The sequence below is a fragment of the Gymnodraco acuticeps genome, unplaced genomic scaffold, assembly GCF_902827175.1.
Source record: "Gymnodraco acuticeps unplaced genomic scaffold, fGymAcu1.1, whole genome shotgun sequence".
In the NCBI taxonomy this organism is placed as follows: domain Eukaryota; kingdom Metazoa; phylum Chordata; class Actinopteri; order Perciformes; family Bathydraconidae; genus Gymnodraco; species Gymnodraco acuticeps.
The window spans coordinates 703,860-716,608 of record NW_022992206.1 but is presented as its reverse complement, the minus strand read 5'-3'; the positions used below and the strand labels follow the sequence as shown (position 1 = coordinate 716,608).

The following is a 12,749-nucleotide window of genomic DNA, read 5'->3' as shown; positions in this document are numbered from 1 at the left end:
TACCTTTTTTTGACATATATAATAATATATATTTTGTCTTTCTGCTGCAGACTGTATATGTCTTTGCTTTGAACACTTGTTGACAGTATTAACATTCGGTAACAAAACATTCAAACAGCACCTCATGCTGAGGTTCACCAAGGGGGGGGGGGGGGCCTCTCCCGGGGGACCAGCAGTTTCCTGAGGATGGGAGCGTAGAAGGGACTGAAGACGCTTCTGTTGAAGTGGACGATTCGCCCAAAGGCCGTCCCCCGCTCTGTGAGCTCTGCGCTCCCCAGCCCGGGGGGGTAGGCCGCTCTGGACTCGCTTTGCCGGGACCGCCCTGCAGCAACGCCCCGAGGAAGCCTTGTACCCTCTCTCCTGTTTGACCGAGGGAGGGGGAGAGAGCAGGAAGGAAGGTTGTCTCTCTGCAGCAGCACACAGTCCTAAAAACACATGTGGAAATGTGATGACCCAGACTAAAGGACATTATAACGCATGTTCTTTCCTACGGATAAAAATATACTACCATCAACATCCCGCACTATTCTGTGAATATTTCTCCAAATATTTTAGTAATTATACTCTGCTTTCAGCTCCTCTTGCTGCTTTCTTTTGTGACATTTAAGCGCAAACTAAATCATTTTATGTATTTTTTGTAAAAAAGTTAGCATCCATCGATGGATGAAAGAATTTTCTGGAAAATGTCTTGCAAGGCATGTTGCTCTTGTTGTGTAATATTGATGCATCCCCAAACTAATAGATACAAGAAACCCTGCCCTAAATTAGAATTAATATAACCAATATCCAACTATCTAAGTACTTGAAAACTTAAATGTGAATTTGTATAATTTTCCATGATGTGTCCCGCTGCTGTGCTCAGCCTGACCTGTGAGAGTGTGGACAGGGTGGCTCACAGATGTGTCCTCTCAGCAGATCCTGCTCCCCTGAGGCAGCCGCCCCCCCCCCCCTGGCCGCTCACAGCTCCGGTCACCAGCTGCTGCAGCAGCCCCCCCCCCCCCAGCAGCACCCCCCTCAGGTCGGCTTCACCAGTAACCAGCGTTAGAGCAATTAGCAGCAGGATCATTAGACGTGAATTATGTCAGGCCTATAAATGTATCCACTCAATAAATAAGGGTTTTTAATATGTCTCTCTGTGAGTTAGATGATATAAAATAATGCTTTAGTGAAGGGTTAGGGAAGTAGCCTGTGCTACATTGTATTGCGGCTCGGAGTGCGAGCAGGCCTTGATATGACACGCTGCTGTTCCACATGTATCCACTAATCATGACGAGGCTTCTCTTGAACAGAAAGAATGAGGTTAGCTGAATCTGTTCTGACAAGCTACTTTCCTCCTGTCACCTCCATTGGTTTCCTTCTCATACGATACCTGTTCCCCGTGACAGTCAGTACATGCATAACCAAACCCTCCTCTTACCTGCTGTGACTGCCCTCAGCACCCTGACGTACTGCCTGAGTTTACCCACAAACCCCTGGGCTGGTCAGGGTCAGCACCGACGCCTCCAGGGCCGACGGCTGCAGCCGCTGGGCCGGAGCATCGAGGCCGAGGCGGTCCATCAGCACCGTCTGTGTGTGGGGGGGAGAGGGTTAATCACAGTTTAAATATGAGCCTATACAAAGAAACTAACACATCTTGATGACATCATTGCGGATCCCATGGAAAATGTTTCACTGGATATTCTACAAGAAGGTTGCCAAGATGGGGTACTGTTGCATTTGGAAGGGGGCACGTGTAAATTGAAAATTGAAAAAAAAAGCTAATTTATAAAATAAGAAAAGATTAAAAATCCATTGGATAAAACTTAAAAATAATCGATACAACACTCAAATAGTTAAACGAAGTCTTACACCCCAAAGTCCTAAATATCTTGTTCCATTATATTTAACAGAAGGCGCATATCTGTACCTCCTAAACTCAGCAAACCATCAAAACAATATAGATTTATAATTTAAAATCATAAGCACAAGAGATAAGAGGAAAAACATATATATTTTATTCGGGGGTGAACCGTATTAGTGATAAATGTTTAAAAAAAATTGAAAAAACTTTTTATACAGTATATAGATGAAATTGCTAGTTAATAGCAATAGTATAGTGAACATGTTTGAAACATTAGGCTGCACTAGTTCACTCCATGTGGGAGCAATACGAAGGCAAACATGACCACCTCAAAATTCAGTTTAATTATAGAAAGACTTTATTGTAGGCTGAAAATATCCACCTTTAAATAATGGATAGTGTTAAGTAACATGGAGAAAAGAACACATTTGAAACATGATGCTGATGAAGGAGTGCTTGAGTTGATCTGACAGGGCTGTGTCAGAACAGCAGGCTGCCCTCTAATGTGTCACATGCTGCAACACGAGGATGAGGAGGAGGAGGAGGAGGAGGAGGAGGAGGAGGAGGAGGAGGAGGAGGAGGAGGGGGAATATATAATATACAAGGTAACTGTATTTGATTACAAGGACATTCAAAAAATAAGTAATCAGATCACTGTCACATTTTTCCAAAATAGGGATTACTAGCAGGATTGGCGGTGGTGGCTTGGGAACTGGAAGGTCACCATTTCTCAAGTCCCCAAAAGACCAAGTGCTACCGAGGTGTCCCTAAGCAAGGCACTGTTCCCTACACTGCAAACAACTCCCCTCTGTGGCACTATTAAGGGTATATACATTAATTAACTTACATTTTTTACACAACATTTTGAACTAAAGATCAATATACAGTATATTAAAGGTAGATATACTGAATGAATGGTCTTTATGGTTTATATTTAGGCTATACATATAAACTACTTTAATTCTTCTTTATTTTAATGCAGAAGGTGGACACCTGATTTTTTAAACAAAAATACAGTCTATGCTTTTAATGAATGTCATTTAAGCTTAAACAGCATTTGTAAAGTATTACTGTTACTACATTCCTTCTTTTCTAAGGTAACATTGTTGCATACATTTATTTTCTCCTGTGTTTATTTGCATTACGTTTGATATCAAAGGATCCAAACCTTTATATATATATTAGGGCCGGGACTCGATTAAAATAATTAATCTAATTAATTAGAGGCTTTGTAATTAATTAATCGCATTTTTAATCACATATAAATATTTGACCTGAGAATAGTGAGAAGCAATTTTTTTCACATGGATTTTAGTATACCATTAGGCGCATTCACACCGCAGTACTTTTCCCACAAAGGTTCATGAGAATTTATTTCATGAGAACTCTTTGAACCTGGGGGTGGATTAGGCAAATGAAGCCGCTGACGTCACTTCTTCTTCTTCTGCTTTGGGTTTACTGGCAGGCCGCAAACAACTTCACGGCGTATACTGCCGCCCAAAGTCCCCGGAGTTGGGGACTGGCTTCAGTAGAAGCTGCTGGGAGTCCCAGCAGCCTTCCGAGTAAATCGCCAGAACGCCGACACCTCCTCATCTCCACCGCTCCCATGTTTTATTTTGTGTTGCCATAAATTAGTCTCTCTGCGTTTCTGCGCTGGGCTAATGCTAATAATGCTAATGCGAGGATAATAAAATTCACAAAACGTTTTGGGAGTTTTACGGGGCGTGGTTTGCAATCCGCCCAGCCAATCAGAAATATAGCTCTTTTCTCACAAGAGAGCCGTACGAAAGTCCCTGCTCTCTAGCAGCTCTCTGCTCTCTAGCAGGGACTTTCGTGGGGGTAAAAAGGTTCTCATGAACTAATTTTAGTACCGGCTCTTTTTGGTGTGAACGCGATAAAAGAGGCTAACGTCCACGCTAGCTTCCACGCTAGCTGCTATATGTTTTGCATTGAGGTGATACTTGAGGCTTGATGTGCTGCGGTGATATGCGAATTCCTTTTTGCATAATTTGCACACAACCGTGCTCTTATCGACGCTTCCATCCGTCCGTTTTTTAAAACAACATTTCCCACTGTTGTTCACTGTGGTTTGTTGTTGTCCGAAGTCATGAACGTTAGTTGGTCCTCCAATATAATCGGTACGCCTGAAACTCATCCAGTGAGAAACGTTCCGCGGTGCAAAAATAAGTGCGATTAAAATGCATTAATTTTTTTAACGCGTTAATTTTTGTGTAATTAATTAATCTTAATTAACGCGTTAAAGTCCCGGCCCTAATATATATATATATATATATATATATATATATATACAGTCTATGATCCAAACGCATCGGATATTAGGGGGGGCGGCTGTCAGCCCAGTCACACTGAGCCTCTTCGGATACCGCCGCCTGAAGCCAAGCGGTGGTGTCGTCCAGAACATCTGCAGGGAAACAGTAAAATACACCGTGACGATTGGAAGGCCATGTTTACACATGATTCAGATATGCTGCAATGGCACTAAATCCATGACTAAATCACAAGAGGACTCACATGGTGTTTCAGTGATACAGACATATTGTGTGGGTAGAAACTATGTATTTAGCAGTGGTGGATAGTAACTTAGTACATTTACTCAAGTGCTGTACTTTAGTACAATTTTAAATAATCATAATAACCCAGTAACTCAATAAACATACGATTCTGAAATGGGCCATTACACTTAAAAAAAAAACTTAAATTAGCCAGAGGTCAGCTGCTCGCTCAATCAGAAAGCAGATAAATGGCATGATGGGGAGTGGGGTCAAAATCAGTTTAATTGAAAATGTGAAATATCCAATGACCATGAGTTTCACAGTCACAGAGTCACCGTCATCATCTATCACGAAGATTTAAACACTCTTCCTCACCAGGCCGCTGGTCCAGGATCTGCTAGAAATGTCCCCTCTCGTACTGCTCTGTATCCTGCAGGAGGTTCAGCCTCAGGAGCACGATGATGAGGGTCAACATGTCCACCTTCATCAGGCCCAGGAAGATCTTCCTGAGGGAGAGGCAGGGAATCACTTTTAAAATCAATAAAAACAACTTTATTTATACATATAGCACCTTTCAAAACAAAGTGCTTTCCTATAAAAACGGAACACATTTACACAGGGGGTCCGTGGAGGTACTGCAGGGGGGTCGCGAAATCTTTGGTTGATTAGACAATTTTTTATATTTCTTAAAAAAAAAAAATTTCTAATTTTTTTTTTTCCCACAAATTGAAATGTCTTTAAATGCACATTAACATGATTCCAACATATTGTAGCGAACGGAGAAATGGAGGAAGAAGACGTTATCTTTCAGTCAGCAATGCACGCATTCAGCTACACACAGTAGCTATCTCAAGCTAGGCGCCGGTTCACTCACAGCAGGAGACTACCCCGGACCTGTCCCACCAGGCCTCCTGTACACAAAGGGGAGGACCCGCCCCTATCGCTGCTGTGCCAATCACGAGGCCGCATGACACACGCTAGTCCCCAGTTTACTAAGGACCCAGACACAAGGACGCACGCTGTGATATTATTGAGAAGACCATACCTTTATATATATATATATATATATATATATATATATATATATATATATATATATATATATATATATATATATATATATATAAAAATTGATCGTTTTGTAACTCGACCAAAAAAATCCACAAGCACAAGAGAGATACCATCCACCTCAGAAACCACCAGAGGATTCACTGTCCCTTCTACATGTATGTTTAAAGTTAAAATCTGTGAATTAATTTAATAGCTCAGTGGTGTATGCAAGATGTGTTTATAAATGGCAGTGGCATTTAATATAAAACACATTTGTATGCCATACATATAGTTGGGGTGTCCCTGCTCCAGCTCTCCATCAGTTTGGGGGTCCCTGACCTGAAAAACGTTGAAGACCCCTGCATTAGCCAATAACTAACCAAGTTACACACACACCCACCCCACCCCCCCCCACCTTATCACATGAGTCTCCTCCTAGAGCAACATTGTGTTCTTTTTAACCAAACACTTTGCAGTGGCCAGCAGCAGCTCAATAGCCTTTAAAGCTACAGACAGAGAATCAACACTTTTGAAACAGGGCTGAAACCAGAGTTTGCGTTAACCGAATATTTTCCGTCTATGACGAATCTTTTTTTAACAATGACGGAAAAATCTGAAAGCAGTCCGTCATTTTGACGGTTAGATTAGAACAAACTCGGAACAGCGCCAAAGCTTCCCCGCAGCGAGGCTCCGGTGTTATGCATGCCCGCCAAAAAGGAAATGATACCGTTTCCACCTAAACCTAGCCGTACAAATCATTGAAATGTCTGGGAGTTTTACGCTGTGCGTACTCCCACGAGGTGCAGTGGGCATGCATAACACAGCATTATACCAGCGCTAACAGTTCACAAGCGTGCGTGCGTCCCCCCAGTTCACGAGCGTGCTCTCTCTTTCTCTCTTCCCCCCCCCCCCCCCCTGTCAGAGTTGTGTACAGTTTAGACCGACGGACGGACATGTTACGATCTTGTCCGTTAAAATGATAGGCAGCGAAAAAGTCTAGCGCCACCTCTGGCTGAAACAGAGGGGTTTATGGAATGCTACAATGATATGTTTGGTATTTGGAGCCAAAAAAATGTTTTATACATAAATTGCAATTTATTTAATATGCCAAGTTCAAGGAACTGCCTTGTCACTTTGGTCATACATGGAAGTGGAGCCTATAGTTTTCATTTAAAACGTTTTTTTTTCAATAAATAAATCTCATTCATATTTACATAACATTACATACATTAAATATAACACTGAAATGGTAAAAAAAAAACGCAAATTATTATTAATAATATCCAATAAATGTCAGTCACCCAAAATTATGTCATTGGTGTTACTGCTACACAAAACGCTTTTATTTTGAAGTAATGTACTGTCTCTGAAGTGCCTCCTGTAACAAGAGATCATTTGAGGCAGTGCAGTGGACAAAGACATAAGGAAAGTCAGATACTTCTTACTTTGTTTGTTAAAGGTGTCATTTTATCTTCAAATTGTACGTGCGTCTTTCAAGTCTGTCATTAGTGTTACTCATTGCATAGGCCTAGGGGTGAACATTTGAATGTGAAAATGTATTGAAGATGAAGAGTTAAACGATTTTGATATTGACTGAAGCCATAATGTGGTCTGACACATTGCAGCCATTTTGTTAAAATGGTAGTGTTTTCTCCAAATTGTCACTGGTGTTACTCTTCTTCCTGGTAACACATAACACCAGTGACGTTCCTATATAAATAAGCTTTGTATAATGTATAAAAATAATCAAAATACTTTAAGCTCTACTTGTTGTGGATTCATCAAGTTAAGAGTTAGTTATTGCTATTTAACAGGTTTTAGATGTTTTTAGAAGGAATATATTTCAGCAGATTTGTATCACAATTCCACCTTTTCTGTAGAATGACTCAGTTACATTTTTTTTAAAGTATTGCTTTAATCGATCACTAGATAATAATTACATATTTATATATGAAATGTAGATCTTCTGTTCTTTGATACTGTATATCGTTTAAGTTGTTTCACCTCTAGATCTACTTATTATGAACTGACCATGTATTTTATGTTTATTTTCCTGTGAATAGCAGAGCTATAATGAGCTTGTGAGATTTCCAATGTGGTTATGTGTATTAGCCCATACTGTATTGTACTATAGTCTTAGTGGGTTCAGAGGTCTCAGTAGACACTTACAGTCTTGACCTTACAGTCTGGTTGTAGTTTGGAGGATCATTGACCAGCTGCTCCCGTAGAATATGCCAAAAGCTGTACCATATCCGTCCCTCTGGCCTCCAGGCTACAGATAGAAATATGTTTTTAAAAACATCTCAAAAGAGACTAAACATTTAATACATTTTGTACAAAAGAGTGCTTTTCTCGCCTCTCTGGAAGGCTGGGTTTGAAGCAGAAGTCTCTGTTCAGCACTAGCTCATGCGCGAGATTCAGGTTGGAAACACAATTTTCTAGCTCCGTCAGGCTGGATGATGAGGCGGTGGGCGGACTCCCTGACACCACACACAGGACACACAGACACACCCTCAGATAATTAAAACTGCCACTGTGGTAATCATTCAATTACTAATGGTCCCTGAACGTGCCTGAAAACAATAATGGCTACAATAAAGCTTCATACCTGTGGGGGAGTCAAGCTTTTCTGGATGGGGAAGGTCGCCGGGGGAATCCTCCGCTGATCCTCTCTTTGATTTGGCCTTTCAGCAAAAGTCTAGACATTTAAATGAACAGAATCAGGTTGATATGTACGAGGAATTTGACTTGATGTCATGGTGCATCCAGTAAATAATAAACAAAACACAGCTTGATGAAATTGGTAACAATGTCTACAACACAAACAGTATGAGCTGCAATAATAAGTAGCTTAGTCAATGTAATATTGTTTATTTATCATTTCAGTTTTTTGTTTAGTTTCAAGTTTTCTTTGTCATATAAAATGTCTAGATGTATATTGTTGTAGGCTATGGGAAATAATGTGACTTTTTCCAGACAGTTTTTTAAACCACTGCACTGGCTCAATTTACCCCACTGCATGTGGCTCAATTTAACCGACAGCCACTTGGAAAACAACTCTCTAGCTTAGCCCTTCATGCTAATTTTAGGCTAAATGTTTCACATGGTTTTACACCTTGCTAAATAACCAACATGTATGATATACATTTTCAGACCTGAATACATTTTGTTTGACATAGTCATTATACCTGACAAATGTACTTTGACAAGCAAACAAAACAAAACCACATTTACCATGTGCTTCTCTCACACACAGCTAAATAGAAATGATGGGTGCTTCCTGATTTATGGTTACATGACAACAAATGTGCACATTGTTTCCTCGATACAGGGGGTGGCTCGATCATCTACCCCACTCTCCCCATTTAGGAATTTAGTTTAAACTGTTTTCTATGGGGTTCCTAATGGCTTGCATGTTTTACCTCAGCGACATTCTTTTTTTATGGCATAGGCCTACCCTATTTCAATACTTTTATGAAGAACTTTACTATGATTATTTAGGCTGCACATTGAAACCTGTCAACTTTACTGAAGTGACGTTTTGATAATGATTACATTTACAGACAGTGTTTAGATAATAACGTACCTGTTGTTGGTATTCTAATTAATTAATTAAAACTTAAAAATAAGAAAGATATAAATGTACTGACTGAAACGTCATAAACTGTATCGAACTGTTTATCTCAATAAAGTGTAAAAGTCTCGTGCGTGCAGTCATTACACCATAGACTGTAAGCATTACGGTAACATTTGAATCTGGGCTAAACCATTCTCCTCCGGATAAAGGAGGGGTTTAAAAGTACAAGCCTTTGATGACGTTTTACACGGAATCTAAATCTCTATGTGCGATTGTACCATAATATTACATATAGCTATTAATGCTTTAAATTACCAGCCTTTATTCATTTTTTGTGGAAAATAAAGACAAAAAGCGGCTTAATTTGGTTTGCTCCATTCTCAAATCAGCGTGTCACCTCACCAATTCACTTACCTGTTCCTCGTTTTTAATAGAAATAAAAAAGCAGAAAACGGTCGGTGTGTTTGTATAAATAGAACATTGTCTAGTAAGAGAATAATGTTTGCGACAGCTCTTATTTACAGACTATGGTGAACAGCTGGAAATGTCCTGTTTTCTTTAACCAGATAGGCTACTTCGAGAACTGCACTGAGATATTGATTACATCTCCAACAAGTGTGTTCAATGTTTACACTTTTCTAGGTTCTATGTATGTACGGTGTGCATATATTTTTTATTTTACTTCCTTTATCTAAACCTCTTAAAAATAATTTTAAAATACTTGTAAAACATATCCCGTTTTATGTTTCTTGGTGACAGTTTTTGTACTTTTTTTTGGTCAATATTTACCACAAATAGCTTCCAAATAAGGTAAGAACTTGTAAAGCATTTGAGAAATTAAAATACAATTTTTTACAAAGACACCAAAAAAGTCCCGAGACAGATGTGTATTGTAAATTATTTATAATTGCAAAATGTTGCGTAACAAACTGTTTTGATAAATACAAGCATTTGACAAAGCCTCACCTATAAAAGTTGACCTTCCTTCACAGCCACAAAACACAAATAGATTTGAACATATTGGGGAAAAAACAACTCCCAGGCCATGATATTTACACATTTGCATATTTCAAAAATATTGAACATAATTACATTTCTGTTTTAAAATAACAAGGATAACTTAAAAAATGTCAGTTTTACACTTAGTTCAAGCTTCTATGTACAAATACATGCGTTTTCTTTTCTGCACAATCACTGCCCTCACTTCAGGTGGAGTGTCTCAAATATTAAAGCAGACAAAAAGGAAAATAAGTGCCAAAAGTTGGGCTATGTGAAGAGAGCAGCACACCACAATTGTTCCTCAGATAACTTAGTGTCCTCCTATGAAACTGAGACAAGAAATCAATGTCTTATTTTAGTAAATCATCTTGAAAAGCGGTGAAAAATAATTTGTAAGCAGTTTAAAACTACAGGGGAAAAACTGGCCAGTTTCTCATGAAAGGGAAATCGATGTCACAAAAGACACTGCGTAAACGGTTTCTCTGCATTCAAGCTTTGTATTCCGGAGCAGTGAGGTTCTTATTGTGAAAAAAGGAAAAGGAGCATCTGCTGAATAAAAATGAGAACATTTTAATGAATGCAATCTTCTGTTCCCTGCCACACATACAAAGAGAAATGGTTCTCTTCCATTCATACACGAACCAAACTGTACAAAAACATCTCTAATAATATGATATTAATTAATTCAGAATTCACTCATGTTTGTATTAATGTCCTAATTCAGCAACGACTGTGCTGCAGTATGACCCCAACAGACCCCACTGAGCAGGTAGTGCACTTTGGCAGGCTCGTTCTTCTCAAAAGAGTTCTCTTTCATTCAACTTTTTCTTACTCTGGCCAAATCCATGACTGTTTACACCTGCTATAATCTAAAGAGTCTGTATCTAGATGTGTTATCTGGATGATGGCATGTAATAGACTACCTCAAAATCCGCACCCTGTATTAATAACAAACATGTTGTCACGGTAAGACAAAATGGCATGTCTTAGGTCTTTGTAGCTTTCTGATTGGCAGCTTGGTTGGGTGATTTTATCAACTTGCTGCGTGTTTTGCATTCAATAATGCACTTTAACTGGGGCGCACTATGGGGTTGGAGGTCTAAACTGCAACTCGAATCTGCAGTGTCCTTTCATGCATGTTGTCCTACACACTAATTGCATTATAAAAGCTTTAAATGCTCAAACATTAAGCATTTCACCTGGCTGAGATCTGAACATCATGTAAGCAGGGCCACACCCAGATCAGAGGGGTATACTACGAAGCCAAGTTAGAGGGTTAGCGAGGTATGTTGAGCCTAAAGCCAGAGTTTACTGTACTACGAAGGTGTCTCTCTTTTAACCTGGCTAGATTGTCATGATAACTTATGCTGCAGACATAACCTGCTCCTTTCAAGGTTATGTTCAAATTAAAATAGGCCAAAACCACTGTTCTCCAACTAGTTCCTGTAAATAGCAGGCCTTTATAGTCAGTCAGTGAGCAGAATTTATGCTCATGCTTTTTGCTTCAAAGTTTAAGAGCTGCAGTTGGTAAATCAAATATAATAGTCATGAAATGACACGATATGGCTCTGTTGAACTCGCTTCGCAGTATACCGCCCAAGTCTGGTGGATCATATGGCAGCCTGCATGCGATATGTTCTGCATGCTTGTACTCCTACACCTTTGCATGCTTTGTTCCTTATCAAGATCAGATATCCAGATACACTCATTTAATGTGAGAATCAACATTTGTCATAAAGCACAGATCTCACTGTGACTCCAGATTGTATTCCCTGTGACTGAATGCATGTAAACGCAGGCTTTTAGTGCTTGAGGGGCTTCAGTAGTGATGAGGTCATAGTGCAGCAGTCAGTCCGTGTTGTCAGTGCTATGAGGACATCATTTACCTGTTTTACGCTCTTCTCTCGAACAAGCACACACAAAAAAAGATTCATCAAGATCAATGCACGTGCTAAGAGTCTTTGAGCATGTTGATGCGTGCGAAGATCTTGAGTGCAGGTCCCAGTTTAATGTTCATGGCGCTCATGAGGTGGTCCTCCTTCAACAGGAGCATGGCCTGTCCGTCAATCTCCTGAGATCGAAACTCGTCTGCGATCTCCTGACAGCCTGCGTGAACAGCGGAGGGAAGAGTCTGTTAGTGACACTAAAACTTCAAAAATAAAAGCATGTCTATGTATCGGGGATGGGACGATATAGTATTGTCATGTTGAGTAAAGAAGATACTTCATTGTGAATTTATTGAGGTTGATTTTCATTATTGGGATAATATCTTCACACGAGTGATTTGGAAAACGTTTTATAGCTCGCTATCATTAGGGAAGTAACAAATATAATGTAAGAAAGAACAGACTCACTTGTTTTTTAAATGATCTTTTGCCAGGGGATCTTATTATTATTATTATCTTATTTAATATTATTGTTTGGTATTTCTCTGAAAATAATGTTCACTAAAAGAGATGTGTGTCCTATATGTGATGCAAAAAAAAATGTATTTCTCAATAAAATAATAATATGACTCGACCTTGAACACCAATGACTCGGGACTTGACTTGGACTTTAATTCAGGGTTCTCCAACCATGGATGTATAAGTCTCCAACACGTCGATCGTGAGCTACTGGTAGAAGAGCAGACTCCCGTCGGGGAGAGCAGAATCTTCCGCCGCTCCTACTCTTGCATGGAGGGGCGGGACTTTATTTAGCCGGGCAACCATATGCGAGGACACTAGGATCATACCATTATGTGAAAGAAGGGGGGGCAGACGCTCCAAAG

At 39.7% G+C, this 12,749-nt stretch overlaps 1 protein-coding gene and 1 pseudogene across 1 annotated transcript in view; both read right to left on the bottom strand.

Moving 5' to 3' along the window:
• Positions 1 to 134: 134 nt before the first annotated feature.
• LOC117539515 lies at positions 135 to 10,826 on the bottom strand (annotated as a pseudogene).
• LOC117539549 (polyhomeotic-like protein 2) overlaps positions 9,867 to 12,749 on the bottom strand; it is a 32,737-nt gene continuing 29,854 nt past the window's right edge. Inside the window, 1 exon segment of the mRNA XM_034205752.1 lies at positions 9,867 to 12,085. Within this exon segment, the coding sequence (XP_034061643.1) occupies positions 11,931 to 12,085 (155 nt within the window). The 3' untranslated portion in view covers positions 9,867 to 11,930.